This window comes from Colletotrichum scovillei (assembly GCF_011075155.1).
Source record: "Colletotrichum scovillei strain TJNH1 chromosome Unknown Contig00002, whole genome shotgun sequence".
Classification (NCBI taxonomy): Eukaryota; Fungi; Ascomycota; class Sordariomycetes; order Glomerellales; family Glomerellaceae; genus Colletotrichum; species Colletotrichum scovillei.
The window spans coordinates 3,479,995-3,497,288 of NW_023336260.1; the positions used below are offsets into that span (position 1 = coordinate 3,479,995).

The following is a 17,294-nucleotide window of genomic DNA, read 5'->3' on the forward strand; positions in this document are numbered from 1 at the left end:
GTCATTTCGACACAGAACAATTCTAGAGAGTATGGCCTGAACACCGTGCGACATAATTGAGCAATGGGTGACAGCTGGAAGCACGTGGCATGTAAGATATCGGGTTTGTCGAGGCGTTGAGGGTTGCACAGGCTGGGCCACGCGTGCCCAGCATCTGCGATAGTCTGCGCTTTATCGGACTACGGACCCTATGTAGCGACCGAGGAGTGTAGCCAGTCATGTCAGTCGCGACGCAGGGCGCAGACGCGAAAAGTTAACCGGACGTTCATGCGCGCCTTGACATGTAGCTTGTGGCCATACCTGTCAACGTGTAGATGGTCGCTGATGGTCTTTGATCAGATAGTCTTAGTCCCATGGTCCTGGAGCATGGAGAACAGCGCGTTTCAGGGCCCAGAAGTCTAAGCAGTGGCTCTCTATAGTTCAGCGGGACCGAAGATCGGGAACAGAGCCGACGATTATGGTGGGAGAGTAGCATGAGGCGAATTACTCGCGGGTCAAGTTCGTCCTCTTCTTTGTTGCGTGGCCCTTGACGCCGCGTGGTCGGTGTGCGCCGAAAGTTGAGCCGAAAATGAGGTTGTAGATTTCGGGACGAATGAAAGCTTAGAGAATGTCTTCTTGCACCAGGCACCGAAGCAACCATGTGGTGAAACACTGGCAAGATATTAGAACAAGGTGACTGAGATGGAGACCGGACGGTAGAGTCGAGGTTAGATGTCCATCGATGGCCCTGGTTGATGGAGTTGGAGATAATCTTGTTCGTGGAGAAGAATGCTACACACATCTGCCTGGTATCTAGGGGAAGAGTAGTAGCAATGGGCAAAGCGTGGGGACGTTGATGGAGAAGAAAGGAAAAGCTGGTGGGAAAAAGAAAGGAATGACGGGAAGAGAAATGGACCCATCAATCTTGCATGCGTAGATAATTCCATGGATCTCCCGCGGCAGGTGCAGATCTGGCGGGGGTAGTAGGTACCTTGGAAAACAAAGGAAGGAGCATCCACTCCGCGGAGGAAGAGACGGGAGGCAGAGTGCGATTGTGCTCCGTACTTTCCCCAAGTTATCTCGTACCTGCGTGCCTTCTTTCCAGATTCAAACCAACAGCAATCCAAGAAAGCGCAGAGGAGGTTGACGAGGAAGGCACCAGTGGGACCTTCTTGCTACTTTCCAGCTCAAGGAAGCGGCTTAGTCACCATCAAGTGAAACAGTGAGGTGACCAGCTAGGTGCCCTCAGGCACCTCCAGTCTACCACCTCAGATCTCAGGCTTCTTCAACAACCTTTCAACGACCACCCAGATTGTTCAACCTCCATGACAATTATCAGCCAGTCCAGGAAACCATCTCGGCCCCTGCCTCCACACCTCATATGCCGTGTCCTCATGCTGGACCGTTCGACAAACTCTCGCAGCTCAGGGATGCTGGGTGGGCACCATAAACATACCGCAAGTGGCCGAGTCAGACTTCACGTCTGGCACGCGGCGCGAAATCCCCCCGTTCCTCGCCCTCCACCAACCCAACCTTGGCAGGCTTCTAGCCGTCTTCCATAAGGCTTCCACGCATCGATCTCCCTTCGCTGGAGGCGCCTTGACCACCATTCCCCAAGCTTCTTCGCCGTCACCCGCCGCCGACATGGTTGACCGGGTGCATCCTCTCATCCAGCCGCTGTGGACTGCTACCCCTCCCAAGACCGATTCGTGCACCGTGCGCGCCATTTCGGGTCCGATGAGCCAGGGGTCCCGGGCTGCAAGTTTGAGACACGCGGTGAGATGGCGGTCCACCCACACTCGTCTTTCTGTGCTAGGCTGAACCGACTTGGGGATAGCGACGAGATCAAGTGTGTCCAAGACTCCCAGAGTCCCAGGTCGACTGCTGGAAGTGGAGGAATGGGCCTGCTGCGAAACGAACGGCGGCCGTCTGCTTCTTCGGTCGTTTTCGCTCCTTGCTGCTGCGGCCTGCACGCGCCACGCCTGCAACTTTTCTATTTTGTGCTATGCGACAAAAGTCCCCGTCCATGGCACTCCATCCGGCCTCGCTCAATTTACACGCACCCACTGATCCCGCCGTCGTCTTCGCAGCTTTTGCCGTCCTCGTCCTACGGTCACTCTTGTCTCGATCTCCGATCCGCGAGCTCAATTTCATTAGCAGTACAAGGGGGAAAATAGTCCCTAACCTCTTGCCTCTACTCGACAGTAGTGCGCATGCTGCTTGTCTGTTCCTTGGGCTTACCTTCAGGCTTCTGGAGCAAGGATGCGACATGCTTTGACAAACCGAGGGGGCGGGCTCCCGTGTCCCTGTGAGCTTCTAGAATGTCTCTCTGACCGCCTCGCATCAGATTGAAAGCTTGAAAAATCGAGTTCCAGAGCACGAGGGTACGATGGGACGTAGACGAACCTGTGGACATGAAGTTTAAGGTGATACATACGACTGCCGCTAGCCCGAGGGGGGGAGGTGCCAGAGTGGGTGTGGTAGAGGCAGAGGCACAGGCAAAGAAGAGGGAAAAGACAAATGCAAGAAAGAGAAAGGCGAGGCCAGCCGAGGATGGAAGCCGGCATGGAAACGACGCCAGAAGCCTGAGAGAACAAAGGAATCGCAAGGCCGGCCCGGCGGCAGGCCGTTTGATTTCTGTCAATTTTGATTTTTCCTTTGGCTACTCTCCTCTGGCCGATCTAGCGACGCCCCTTTCGGAAGAAATCCAGACCATTGAGCGGCTGCCCTGGATTTGTGCCCAAGGGGGCTAAGCAAAGTGCGTGCGTCCGTTGTTCGCGCTACACTACTCTATTCCGATGCCTCAATGTCACACCGGTGACCGGAGCAGTGCGCAGATTCAGGTAGGTAGTAATATGTTGCCATCGCCATTGGAGCCAGCCCTAGCCAAGTAGCTTCAAGTCTCGCTTTCGCAGAAGCCGATACTGACGTTGCCTGCCGGCTTACACCTGGCTGCTTGCAGCAATGCCAGCAAGACTCCTCCTATTCTTGGCCTCGCTATGCTCAAATATCGTTTGGTAAATGTGGCTTAAGTCTTGGTGGATGAGTGGTCAACATCAGTCAGTCTTTCTCCTAGTGTCTCTTGATTGTCTGCCCTTTGCTGACATCATCAAAATAATTTAGCACGTTGTCAGGCAGATGGTGTGCTGGCAGATCAGAGTCATGACGGAGCATACCGCATGTCTCTGTCTCCTGGCTGTTTGTTTCCTCTGCTCAGGGCAAGACAGGGCACCGCAGATGAAGGTCGCGAAAGCTGCAGTTTGTCTGCCGCACACCCAGTCTCCTCCCCCTTTACTTTTAGCTTTTGGCTCTCCTCCACTGACGAGGTACCCAGGTCTTTACAATGCGCCTAGAGAAACCGTAAAGTATGGTACTTACGCAGAGATATGGTCATGACTACGTATGTATGTCGACACAACAAACAGCTTGGCTGTGTCCAGCGGAGGGAACACAAGAAGCTCAGGGCATACCCAGGCACAGTAAGCTCCCGTTGCTTGTGCAAGTGTTTTCCTACTGACATTTTGACGACAGAGCCGTGGTTGATGAGTTCATGATCATTCTGTGATTGAACTCTTCGAGTGCCCTCGCCGTGACAACAATTACGACCGTCCAGATGATCGAATGGACACAAATAGCTACTTCCTCGCCTCCAGCCTGCCGCGGTCGCCGCGGCCACACGACTACCGTCTACGGGCCCTTGGGCGCCAGGCTGTTTAAGCTTTGGGGTCAGGTTGCGGCCATGTCTCGTCGCCCTACCGGTGACATGCTGCGCACCCCTGAACAGACTGCATTAAGGGTCCGTGTGAAGTATATTAGTACCTAATGAGTACAAGCTTCGCGGCCCCTACCCCACCCTCCGAGCGTCATTGTGCGAGGGCTGGCTGGCCGCAGTGTTGGCGAAGGGGAAAAGCTCTAAAGAGAGCGATGGTAGAGGTGACGCTTGGAGTTGTCTTCCAGTCTGCTTGGGGTAAGAAAATATTCCAATGGCCAGCGTTGGTATTTGAAGAGCATGTGTATTGTTGGCTCCCAACTATCAAGTATGGTGGTAGGGGGCGTCAAAGACGTGGGCTCCCTGGTGGAAGAGTGGTGCTTGTGAAGTGAAGAGACGAAGGTGTTTGGCCCGTCTCGTCTGGCTGTCCTGTCCGTGTTTGACCTTCCGGAACTCTCTCTGGTGTGTGCGGGTGAGTGTGTCCTCCCTCTTGCTGTATCCTTGCGGCTCATCTGCACCAGCTCCCGCACCTGCGCATCTGCACATGTCCACCGCACAGTCGCTGACTCCTGGGCGTTGGTCGACGAAGTTTGGGTCTGGCACTCACGCTTAGGTCGCGAGAAACGTAGGGGATGCAACGCAGCATCATCCATCCTCGCCCTTCTACCTCCCCGTCTTCCAGGCCGCCATATCTTAGCCTACCTATCTTAGGTACCTTAGTCATCTCCCTGGATGTGAGGTACCATAAGGTAATGTACCACTTTGCATAGTAGAGAATCTTGCCTTATGTAATCCCACCAAAAGATAGAGTGAACAGCTGAGGAAGGTGCCTTGGGTGCTTGGGACTTCGTACGGAGTAGGTAATAGTGCAGTCGGAAGGAAGGAAACGGCAAGGAAGGAAAGAAGCAGCAGTTAGAACGACTCTTGCTCCTTCCCCACGTCCCACGTTTCCACAGTACGTCCTCGCGCCGTGCCATGGACGCCCACGCCCACGCCCAGGGCGCCCAGGGCACGCCCACCCGCCCACTTCAGTGCGACGTTCACGCCCACACCCGCCCACGCCGCCTCCACCAAAAAAAAAGAAGAGGTACCTGTCTACCTCACCCTACTAGGTGTTGTATGATGTATTCCGTACCAAATGGAAGGCACCCAAATACACCAAGAGACAAGGTACCTCCTTCCTTACGTACCGACATCTGCGCCCACGCTCACGTCCCTCACGTCCCTCACGTCCCTTCCTGGAATCCTCGCACCCGTCCCGTCGCCCCCAGTTCGGTCCTTCCCTTCCCTTCCCAAACCCACGACCGCTTCTCTTTTCGTCCGTCACCGTTTCTCTTCCTTCCAGTCCCCCTCCCACCCGCTTACCCATTCCTGCAGCAGTCATCTTCCTATCTTCCTCTTCTGCTGGAGATCCTCGCATCGCAACCTCCAATCGCCTATTCCCGTGCTCGTTTGTTGGCTCAACTGATCTGCAATATTGCGACTGCGAATCATCCGCCTTCTTCACTCGCCTACATCACTCTATCGCCTCCGATCCCGCCGCCCCCCGGCACCTTCGTTTCCCACCACCCTCGCAACTCATCTCGCCTTCGCCTATCCGCTCCTTGCGACCGGCCGAACCCCGCGTACAGAGCCGTTTATCTCGGATCGAGAGCAATTCCACACAGCAACAATTGTCTTTGCCTACACCGTCGAAGATTTGGTGAGTACTCTCCCGCCTGCTGACCGTTATGAAATCACCAGCGGCAAAAAAGTGACCGTGTGTGTTTCTCTCTAACCTGACTCCCACGGCAGAACTGTCAGCCCAACTCAGCTTCCACAGCACCTGGTGCCGAACACACGACAACTTTCCGCTGCTGGCTTTGCGCAGACACTTGGTGTGACCGCATTCCTCATCAATCATTCTATCCTGCCGGCGAATTGTCGTGTCGAAACCGACCAGAGACACCGTTTTCAACGGCGACGTTGCGTGATACAATCTGCGACACTCAGCAGTGTCGACCAACCCGACCTTCCCACTCCCAAAGCTGCTCCGAAGACCCCGCCTTCAAGCCAAACGCGATCGCCTCTCACTCCCGAATCGCTGAGAAGAAATTTGCAGTATTCGATCTCAAATAGCGCGAAACAACAACAGGTCCTCAATCATCAGAGCGTCTCTAATTATCAGCCCCCGCTACGATTGACATCTCCTCACGGCGAACCCAATACGCTCTTCAAACTGCCGTTCCGGAGCATGCACCAGCCTCGTCTGCTGTCTACACTAACGACGGAAACCGCGGGAATCTAGCATCAGAGGCAGCTTCAGCTTACAGGCAGGGAGAGGACTTTCCTCCTCCAGCCGCCCTTGCGGAGCACAGGCTACAGACCGGGTGTGCACTGGCGAAGCCCTGTTGAAGCTTTGGCCCTCTGCCCTCCCACTGGGCAGAGAGCTTAGCCGGCAAGGCACGTCGAAAACCTGGCGTCGACACGACCACGTACGCGGCATCCGTCAAGGACCATGAGGCGGAATCGCTCCCCAACGTCACCTTCACCCTACCGCGCCCTCGCCCACGCCGGCGCGGGCGCGGGCGGGGTGCCAGATTCCCTCTCACTCCTCAGGTCCTTCAACGTTGACACGAATCCTACCCGCCCCATGCGGCCATCTCCTCTCACCGCTTCCACCATCCGCGATATGCCGCTCGACTTGGTTGATCGCATCAGATCATTTCCCCTGTTTGTGTCTGCGCCAGAGGAGTTCTTGGCAGCTATCGGAAACCATTTGAGACCACAAGTTCATGCTGCACAGGACCACATTCTCACAGAGGGCGATGACGCCAGAGCAATGTACTGGCTGGTGCGCGGAGTCGTGGCTGTCACCTCTAGAGACGGTGAAGCCATTTATGCAGAGCTCAAGCCCGGTGCCTTTTTCGGAGAAATCGGTGTGTTGATGGACGTGCCGCGAACTGCAACCATTGTGGCTCGGACAAAATGCCTTCTCGTGGTCCTTAAGAAGGAAGACCTCCAGGCCGAGTTGCCGAAATTCCCGGATATGGAACGGGCTATTCGTCACGAAGCTCAAGAGCGGTTGAACATTCTCAAGAAGAAGCGCCAAGAGGGCGGGCAACTCATCAAGCCTGCCTCAATGCAGGCCAATGGAGCAAGAGAACCGGTGCCAGGTGAGGTGTCTACGGGTGAGGTAGGCACCATTAGAGAGGGCACCGTCGTCAACTCCAAGAAGCGAAAATCTCCCAGTCCTGGCGCCATTGAAGACCCTGCAGCAGGCAGTGCCCTCGGAAGTGGTTTCGTCAACGTGCGACGAACATTAAGAGAACTGCCTTTGTTCTCCACATTGCCTCCTGACATCCTCCATCAGCTGGGACTCAGCGTGCAACCAAAGACATACCCTCCATTTACAGACATTATCCAACAAGGATCGGCCGGCAACGAGATCTTCTTCATTGTTCGAGGTGAAGCAGAGGTTGTTCATGAAGCACCAAATGAACCACCAAAGAAGATGGCTCGTGCGACCTATCTCAGGCCAAGATTAAAAGCAGGTCAATACTTTGGAGAAGTGGCCAGTCTTGGGTTGTCCGAGGGTCGAACAGCGACAGTGCGGGCAATTACAACGGTCGAGTGTTTGATGATCCCCGGAGACGCATTAGACACGCTTTGGAGCCGATGCCCACCCGATATCAAGTCGCAGGTTGAGGAGACAGCTCGCAAGAGATACAAGAATTCCGACGAAGACGTTGAAATGTCAGATGCAGACCCTATGGAAAGAACCAGCAAATCAGACCCTCCGACACCGACAACACCCAAAGCTCTACCGCACGTCACGTTTACAACGCCCTCGAAACCGACGTCACCTACGAAGGACGATATGGAAACGATGGAGCCCAAGGACCCTGATCCTTTCTTGAGCGTGGACATGGAGAATATGCGAAATAGGCGACGCAATTCCCTGGCCCCGCCTACCCCGCAATCCGACAACTCCTCGTCAATAGTGGCGAACGGCTTCCGAACTCACCAGATTGAGTCGACACCTCTTCGCTTCTCTTTTCCGCCACAGTCACCACCCGAGCAAGAAGCGCCCGTCAAGCGAGCCCGGACATTGCCACGTCGTCCACACCCGGCCCAGGTCCCAGCTCTTCCTGATGATTTGCTTGTGGAAGCATTTCGATACCTCAATGTTGCGGAGCTGATGAACGCGCGAATCATTTCGTCTTATTGGCGCAAGCTGTTGACGACGCATCCGAAGGTCTGCCTGGACTTGGACTTGTCTGAGCACAATAGGAGAGTCACAGATCTGGCCATCCGAACAGTCATTGGTCCTTTCGTTGGCAACCGCCCGGAGACCATTGACATTAGCAACTGCTTCCACATTACCGACGACGGTTTCCGAAGTCTTTGGGAGAGTTGTGGCCGCAATGTCAAACGATGGCGCATGCGTTCCGTGTGGGATGTCTCTGCAAATCAGATTCTGGAAATGGCAGAGAACGCAAAGGGCCTGGAGGAAATCGACTGGAGCAACTGTCGCAAGGTTGGTGACAACTTGCTGGCACGTGTCGTAGGCTGGGTAGTACCTGAGCCGCCACCACCCCAACCTCCCAGCAAGCAGGTGGTGATATCCAGTTCTTCGGCCAAGTCAAAGCCTCAAAAGGCTGTTACGCAACAGGCTCAACAGAGAGCTGCTAACATACCCAAGCCAGGCACCATCATTGGCTGCCCCGCTCTCAAGCACCTCAACTTGTCGTATTGCAAGCACATCACCGACAGGTCGATGGCTCATCTTGCTGCGCATGCGTCCAATCGGTTGGAATCGCTGTCCCTGACACGATGCACCTCGATTACAGACGCCGGCTTCCAGTCTTGGGCTCCGTACCGATTTCTGAACCTGTCTCATCTGTGCCTCGCGGACTGCACTTACCTCTCTGACAACGCGGTCGTCGCCCTCGTCGGTGCGGCCAAGAACCTGACACACCTGGATCTGTCCTTTTGCTGCGCTCTTTCTGATACCGCCACGGAAGTCGTCGCCTTGGGATTGCCTCAGCTGCGCGAACTTCGCCTCTCGTTCTGCGGCAGTGCCGTCTCGGATGCCAGCTTGCAGTCGGTTGCACTGCACCTGAACGAGTTGGAGGGCATCTCGGTCCGCGGCTGCGTTAGAGTTACTGGCGGCGGTGTCGAGAATCTGCTTGAAGGATGCAGTCGACTACAATGGGTGGACGTTAGTCAGTGCCGAAATTTGGAGAACTGGATCCGAAGCGGAGGTGTTATGCGGTGGGGATTCGATGAGCGCGGCGGCAATGGCCTGTCACCGGGACAGATGCCTTTGCCACTGCCTAGCCCGACACCGACTGCTCCGAACCGCGGTGGACGTGGGGCAAGGCCGCTAAGCTTCCGGAGAAGAGCAAGACACCCCGTCCGATTCATTGTTGAAAAGGGAGCATTCGGGCTTAGATGATGATGCGAGGTGGTTTAATTGGGGTATCTTGACGCTGTTATGAGAGAAGATGTTTTGTACGATTGTGGCCCGGCGCGGGATTGTTTGAATCATAGAATAAGCCTATTTTAGGGGTGCGCAGCTCGTTAGGAGAAGCAGACAGCATCACAGGGCATCATGTTTGGATTCTCAGACGACTTTGGGCGGGATGGGCTGAGGATAGACTGGACTTGATGATACCCTAATTCATTTCGTTACTGTATCGAAGGCACACGTGCGTTCGTTCCCATATCGTTGTGAAAATGACTGCCCATTAACCATTGCATACTATGCTGGAGGTCCCGTCATTCACACCATCCCAGAACTTCTTGTTGTCCTCATCCCAAGCTTTCCGTCGCTCCTCGGGCGATACCTGCTTGGGGAACCCCACCTTGAACAGGAACGCGACCCTGGTGAGCGCCGCCATCAGCGTGAAAGCCACGAGGATCCAGTCCACGCCGCGCCATTCTCGCACCGGGTTCACAGGGCTCCCTTGAAGACTCCAGGATATTCGGGCGCTGTAGAGCAGAGACGCGTCGATGATGAGGAGGGCGAATTGGTAGTATCCCCAGATCAAGAGTTGGATTCTGGGCGGGACGGCCTGGCGTTCGGGGGAGGTTAGGGAGTAGATTGTGCAGGAGACGGTGATGTGGGCGATTACGTAGGCGATGAGCTGGAGGATGTGGGCGCCGGAGTAGTAGTCTGAGTCTGGGTCTGCGTAAGCTGGGGAGGTGAGGGCTGTGAGCGGGGAGATGGTGATGAAGGGTTGGAGGGGGGTTATGGTGAGGATGTTGAGGAGGGTTCGGTAGGTTTTTGGGATGAGGGAGTGTTGCTGGGGTTGGGTTGAGGAGGGGAGCTGGAGGGTGTAGTGGTTTATGACGAGTTTTTCTTTTTCTTTTTCTTTTTTGGCTTTGCCCATTTTTTTCTTGGGGGAGGGGTGAGTAGTTTGGTGTGTTGTCTTTTGGTTTGAGGAATGAGTTAAAGGGTGGTGGTATTGTTGATTTTTGGTGATTGGATGCTGCGATGTTGGTGTTGGTGTTGTGAAATGCGCGATGCGAGATGCGAACAAATTGGACAGCGAGACTCCTCAACATTCACCTTCCGCACAAAATTCTTCCTTTCCGGGACGGGAGCGCATTAAAGATAGGGCCTTCGTGCGTTATCAGGGGATGAAAAAGAGGTACTATCATGGTTTCTCATTTCACAATTCACATATCTTGGCAAAGTATCCGTATAATTGATTGTCTCCAGTTGAATGCCCAGCTAGCAAGGAATTAGTGAGAATGTCACTGCGGCGGGGGGTCCAGTCATGAGTCGCGGGGCATTCTTTCCATCCTTCCATTCCCCCTTCTTCGTTGTTTCCTATTTGGGGGAGAGGGGCACGGGCCGGGTGCTTGGACCAAGGGGCGACTGGCGGGGTGGAAGGAGGCAGGGGCCGTAATGGGGTCCGGGCTTTCCTTGGGCTTGACTTGCCATTTTGTTTTTTTGGCGCTTAAGCTCGTGGAGCTGCGGCGGGCAGGAGCTTGGGCCGTTTGGTGACCTTCTTGGAGGTTGGGGAAAGGAACTTTGGAGGGAGCTGGTGCCTTACGTCAGCTTGAGGGTTCAATGTTGGTGAATGCTGTTTCTTGTCCTTCCGAACCGACGTTCTTCATCAAATCGTATCTTGACATGAGGTGTTTGACATTACTTCGATTTGTATTTGATACAAAACTGTCATGATCTCTTCACTGGTACCTTTGACCGCTTCCGCCGAATGTGAGCTCGTACTATGGCCAAGATCTTGGGCGTTTGTAAGTTTTGTGGCGATTTGCAAGGTTCCCTCTTTGACTTGCTTCCTCGACGGGAGTATCTACAGTGGCCAAGCATTTACGCCTGCGCCATCAACTTAGTGATCAATCGCCATGGCCAGAGTTTCGATCGCTCTTGATTCAAGATGGAACGAAGTGCCTCTTAGCCGCTTCTCAATCGCACCTCCGGGTCGTACAAGGGCATCATGCAGGCCTGCGGCGCTTACATGAACCCCACGGGATAGCCCAATCATGCACCTCTACTTCGTGTGAGCGCATTTTTGATCGCTGATAGCCTGATTGCGGGTACCCCTCAACTCTTCATTTGAGAACTTATGGGTGGACAGCTATACATTGTCAGGCGACGACAGCACGACTAGGCCAGCCATACAGAATGCGTCTTCTAGAAACCAGTACCTTGGAATTGAGCGAGTTCGTCGAGGGCTCGGTTCCCAAATACGCAATTCTTTCCCACACCTGGGGCGATGGCGAAGTCCTATTTCGAGACTTGGAGAAAGACCCCTCAGCCAAGGCCGGATGGACGAAAATTCAGTCTGCATGCCGCGTGGCCCGCGAACGAGGTTTCTCGTGGATCTGGATCGATACTTGCTGCATCGACAAAGCCAGCAGTAGCGAGCTGTCCGAGGCCATAAACTCTATGTTCAGATGGTATCAAGAGGCCGGAATCTGCCTGGCCTATCTATCTGATGTGGTATACTCTGAGCCTGGGGACGACGAATGTAAGACGTCTTTGGCAGGGAGTCGGTGGTTCACCCGCGGCTGGACGCTCCAGGAGCTCCTTGCTCCGTTGTCTCTCGACTTCTACAGCCAAGATTGGACGCGTCTAGGTTCACGAACACTTTTCCGCAGCGCCATTGAAAAGACGACGGGGATTGAAAGGAACTATTTGTCGGGGGAGAGGAGGTTGGACAGCGCCAGTGTCGCCGAGCGGATGAGCTGGGCATCACAAAGGATTACAACCCGAGTTGAGGACACTGCATACTGCCTTCTTGGAATCTTTGATATCAACATGCCCCTTATCTACGGGGAAGGTATCAAAGCTTTCCAGAGACTGCAAGAGGCAATCATCCGGGACAATGACGATCAGTCCATCTTCGCGTGGGGAAACCCGCATGAGGGGAATATGACTAGCCTCCCGCATCTCATTGAGGGCTGCCCACTCCTCGCGTCAAGTCCCAAAGATTTTACGCACTCCGGCGACATTATTCGTGTCTTCGATGTCATGCCCAGTTCACGAGTGCGCATCGAAAACTCAGGCATCACCATTACGACACCACTACTCCTGGGGTCGCATTCTAAATGGGTTAGAGGCCCCTCGACTGCTTTCTTGGCGCCTCTACTCTGCCGTCGTCGCAGCGATACCTTCAACACCATCGCACTTGCTTTATACAACACTATACGTTTCTCACCTGACCGCGACGATCCCGACGGGATGTCGTATTGTAGGGTCTCACGTCAGCTCTTCACTTTTCCAACGACCGCCTGGGTACGTGAGAGACTTTGCTCAGCATTCATCTACTTCAAATTCATCCACAGGTTTACAAATATCCCTGGGATTGACAGGGCTTATGCTCCGGAATGGGGATGTGCAATACGGACGCTGCCCAAGAGTTTTCATCTTGGTGTCCCGTATTCGGTGACATGGGACCCTCGCGCCAGCGAAGTGCATTCCGGCGGTTTACCAATAACGGGACGCCTCGTCAGATCATATGGTCTTGCTTCCCCAATTGTGATTCCTCTCAGAGGTCCATCACTGCAAGAGAATGGTTGCGAAGGATCTCTTGCTCTTGTCTTGCAGTATCAGTATATGACGACCAATAGCAGTGCCGGCGACTCCGTTATGGCTCCAAACGCGCTGTCGTGGGACATCAACGGGATGCCTTCGAAGTTTGCGCGTGGTGACAGTAGCGTCCTTCTTCTCCCAAGAATCCGGTGGATGGAGGGAATGGACCAGGTGCGTATCTTACCGCCCGGACATAAGACGATCAAGAGTGACGGCAGCACCGTTACTTTCGAAATAACGCCGTCGTGGATGATAAACCGGGTTGTTGTCGTGCCGCCTGGATTTACTATCGAGAATGTTGCGAACACGGTGCAGGTTGAATCGGAGGCGTGGCCAGCGGAGTACGTGCGTCGGATTTCGGGCGCGAGTATCATGATGAAGGCAGAAGGTTCGACAGACCTGTTCGATCGGAGTTCGTTGAGGACATTCACTAGGTTCCACGTGGGAGTTTCGACTGAGCGGGTGCACGGGAATCTTCTGATCGTCGATGTTGAGGATTCCGGGGGGAGTAATGTCTCTCTCGAGGTGGATCACAATGGAATGTACACTCCCGTGAAAGGTATATCATAGTTATCTCGCTAAGTGAAATGATGTAATGATTCTAACTCGAAGAGAACCCCCCTGGGAAGGTATTATACCATTTGCTAGATACTTAAGGTCAATACATGTACGTGATTTTCACAGGAGTAATGATGAATTGTGTATTTGTCCAGCCGTGTGTCCCTTATCTCCGCCTCTGAATAAGATAGTTTCGAGATCGAGCGGAAATTGGGGGATCCTAGTGATAGATGTACTGACGCCATCTGGAAGTTGATGAAATTCACCCAAAGATGTTCTCTTGGGCCCTTGTAGGCAACATATCGTTGGGTGTAAGGCGTTGACTACTCCCGTCATCAATGGCGTCATCTTTGCAACACAATACAAGCTTAACGACACCCATGGGAGCGAAATTTGTATATCCGCTGAAGCCATAAGTTGAAAAGCCCCTGATTATATGGTAAAGGGAATCAATTCGTTACCGCGTTGTTACTTGAATAGCTAGCCGCACTATCGTATTTGATCAGAACGAGCAAAATACTCGTCCGAGTACCTGCCATCCAGGCCTCTTCCACCATGTTCCTCCACATCAGCTTCCCGAACGTCAGCCAAGTACTCGTCAAACTTATTCGTGATTGCAATAGTTCGTTGCAGATGCGAAAATACCATCTTCTTCCCCATAAACTTAGCGAGCTGCCGCGCGGTGGTGATCGTATTCCGGATCTGTCGTCCGTTCATGGGGTGCTTGGTCAGCTCGTCTATGTGCAGCGAAATATCGTCAAAGTCAATGCTGTCCTCCTCTCCGATGCTCTTGAGCCGCTCGAAGAAGTTCTTCCAGATTTGCTTGCGTTGGTAGGCCTCCAACCTTTGGTACCGGAGCGCTAGTTGAATTCGAGACTTGAATGCCTCGTCGAAGGTACCCACACGGTTTGTCGTAAGGATCAAGATCCCATCGTAGTATTCTAGAGCGCGCAAGAACACGGAGACAAGTGCGTTCCGTTGGAGGTCTTGTAGAGTACGTTGCTCGAGGAACACTTCGGCTTCGTCGAGGAGCACGACGCAGTCCCAGATCTTGCCGAGGTGGAAGACTGACTCGAGATATTTCTCAACATCAGCAGGATTCGTGCCTATGTCGCCGCAGGTTACCGAGTACAAAGGCTTCTTAGCTATTTCGGCGACGGATTCTGCTGTAAATGTTTTTCCGGTGCCCGGAGAGCCATGAAGCAGCATAATAAGGCCGTTTCCTTTGTTATCGATAACGTCTGTGCCTCTTTTGGCATCGATTTGGTTGGTGACAAGTGCAAGAATGAGCGTTTTCATGTCTTCATCGGCCACCAGACTGTTGAAGGCTTGATCGTTCCAGGCCACGTCCCGAATCTGGTCGACCTCAACATCAACTATTTGAAAGATCAGTCAAGTGCTTTCACATGCAAAGTCAGAGGAAGTTTCACCCCATTTCTTACGCCTTAGATCAAAGCCAGGGACAAGGTTTGGAAAGAGGTAGATCTCAGGAAGGCGCGGTTCACTGCCGTTTGTTGGCAGGCCTGGCTCTGGTACGAGCTTGTCCTTATTTGTGTACTGATTCTGTGGATGAAAGCTTGTATACGTCTCGAAGTCAATCATAAATCTTTCGCCCTAAAGAATATTAGTGAGAGGAGTCAAAAGGGTTGCTTGGAGGATAGGAGAGTATAACTTCAGAGGTCATCCGAAAACACCAACTTACACTGTGGATTTGTCCTGTGCCTTGGCAGGAAACAAGCCTTTTCTCGCGACATTTCCAGAACGTTTGGCCACGACGCATTAGCCTCTCCCGCAATGCATGTGAGGCATACTCAAGCGGTATGACAGGTAGGCTCGAGATATCAATCTCTCCGTTCTCCGTCTCCGTCTCTAACCCAATCTTGAGTTCATTTACCACCCGCACGAATTCTCCACGATAGGAAATTGTACGCGATGACACGGTCCATTGCGACAAATTATTACCTGAAATATCTTGTCGACCTTTCGATTTTGGTAGAGTGAAGATGTCGCTAGGTTCATTGACGTGGGCATAAGGGTGAGACAATGCAATGTGGCCTTGAGGGACGCCATCCGTGAACGAGACCAGGACTTGCCCAGGCCGGAAAAGAAATTCCATGGAGATGTTCGACACATAACCTCTGCTGAGTTGTTCTTCGATGTTGTCGTACAACCTTGCGTAAGCCTCTTCGATGTGACTTACGAGCGCATTAACCAATTCGGCTTGGCGGCGCGGCAGGGTTTCGATCTTACTTGACCTGCGGTGGCGATACCACCATACAAACGGCGCTGATAATCTGCTATGAGTGTAGAGTTTAGGAAATTCTTGACGAGACGCCGGATGCAGGGCGAAAAAAGCCTCCAAAGCCTCCACCATTTCCTCCGAAGTGAGCAAAATGTCTTGGTAGGCAGGTTCCGGGGTTGGTAGTGACCCTGAAGACTTCCGCGCTTTTTCCACTGCATCTCTCTGATGCTCTTCTGAGTAACACTTGTAGATTACAAATGAGATGTCTTTCTCTTTTTCAATGTATCCTTCAGGGTCTACTAATAGAAATTGGGCAACGAGACCAATGTCGTTACAAATCACCATCCATTTTGGTTCCGAGAGGTAAACACTTTCGCCCATTTCTTTGTTATCGAGGAGGTGGAAGATCTGTACCCTGACATTCACTTGAGGCGTGAGAATTCGGCTAAGCTCGTCATTAGCCGCTTCTAACAGCTGGATTCGCTGCTTCATCTTTTGAAAGACATCATAATACAATAAAGATGTCTCTTCGGCGCTCAGAGGTTCTGAGAAGGCTCCGTCAGGGACTTCACCTGCCTCAGAAACAGCCATCAGAATGTGTTCTGAGATGTTCGGGGTAGCAGCACACGCTCTAAGCTCTGAGGAAAGACCTGATTCCAAATAAGCTTCACCGTCATTGACTGGAGCCTCAGAAACATCTACTGGGCTATAGCGATAGCCGTGGCTCTGTTTTATGTTCTGTGTCCCTTGGGCTGCTTCCCACTTCCGACGAGCTCTTTCGGGCTGCTTCTGTCTTTGAACTGTTGACGATGGGTTGTGGCTGTGAGGTTTCTGTTGTGATGTTAAATTGATGACCCCTGGCGCTGGAGATCCCGTCTGGCGTAAATTTGGGGCTTCGCATTCGTTCTCTAATTGAGCTGTTGACGCGGTTGGAATGGGTTGCGCGGTACCCAAATGGGTAGAATGCTCGATACGTTGAGGAGCACCCATTTTGAGTGCTAATGCGGCGAGTTTGTTCTGTGACCCTTTACCTATTTCATCTTCCGATATTGTATAATGTGTCTGAGTTGTCTCTCGGGGGTCGTTGACTTGGGTATCTGGATCTCCAACCGAGGATGCGCTCCAATCATCAGCTAAATCGTGTTGGCCTCGCATTGCATCTTGTTTTTCGGGACTTCCGTATCCTCCATAGTACACTGGAGCTCGGAAGCCCTTTTGTGAGTAGGGCAATGAGGAGGTTCCTTCTGAAGTATGGCTACCTGCATCATAATGTTCTTGCAGTCCTTGCCAGGAGATTTTCGAAGACACACTCGTCACAGTGGGCTGATGTTTGACGTCCTCTCCATGTCGTTGCTGGTTGAGTCTTGGATGTAATCCGGACTTTTGAGGTTTTGGGTTTGTGACCATTCGATGATGGATGTTGTCTGTTGCCATGTTGGATGAAGCGCGAGTTCTTGGGTCTAGTCTGCCTTGAACGACGCCACTTGATGCTCGTCAATAACGCTTTGAAGTGTACGTTTGTACGCTGCATTGAGTCAAAATGGTGGCAGCGCACCCGGGGGGGCCGTACGATGAGAGACGCGTAGCTGCAACGATTCCTGGTGCTGACCGAGAAAGATGTTGCTAGCCCTCGTAGGCAGGCACTGTGAAGAGGCAAAATGAGGGGGAGGAATTGAGAGAAAACTTGGAATGGCAGGAAAGGGGGGTTGCTTTTGCTGAGGCGCAGTCAGCGTCACACAGCATGCAGCTTGCCAGGA

At 53.1% G+C, this 17,294-nt stretch overlaps 3 protein-coding genes across 3 annotated transcripts; 1 reads left to right on the forward strand and 2 right to left on the reverse strand.

The window, feature by feature from the left end:
* The first annotated feature begins 4,976 nt into the window (after positions 1–4,976).
* On the forward strand, positions 4,977–9,317 carry HER10_EVM0012115 (cyclic nucleotide-binding domain-containing protein). The gene has a single exon (XM_035481516.1). The coding sequence runs from the start codon at positions 6,186–6,188 to the stop codon at positions 9,126–9,128; it is 2,943 nt and encodes a 980-aa protein (XP_035337765.1). The 5' UTR covers positions 4,977–6,185; the 3' UTR covers positions 9,129–9,317.
* A 103-nt stretch (positions 9,318–9,420) lies between these two features.
* On the reverse strand, positions 9,421–10,065 carry HER10_EVM0002966 (uncharacterized protein; the record flags this gene model as incomplete). Its single annotated transcript, XM_035472657.1, has 1 exon — positions 9,421–10,065. The coding sequence occupies one exon, from the start codon at positions 10,063–10,065 to the stop codon at positions 9,421–9,423; it is 645 nt and encodes a 214-aa protein (XP_035337012.1).
* A 2,120-nt stretch (positions 10,066–12,185) lies between these two features.
* Positions 12,186–17,181, reverse strand: HER10_EVM0001924 (uncharacterized protein; the record flags this gene model as incomplete). The annotated part of the gene is made up of 4 exons (XM_035471656.1): positions 14,998–17,181; positions 14,726–14,909; positions 13,850–14,671; positions 12,186–12,205 (listed from the first exon to the last, which is right to left on the reverse strand). Exons 1-4 carry the CDS (start codon positions 16,969–16,971, stop codon positions 12,186–12,188), a joined length of 3,000 nt encoding a protein of 999 aa, XP_035336933.1. The 5' UTR covers positions 16,972–17,181.
* Positions 17,182–17,294: the final 113 nt, after the last annotated feature.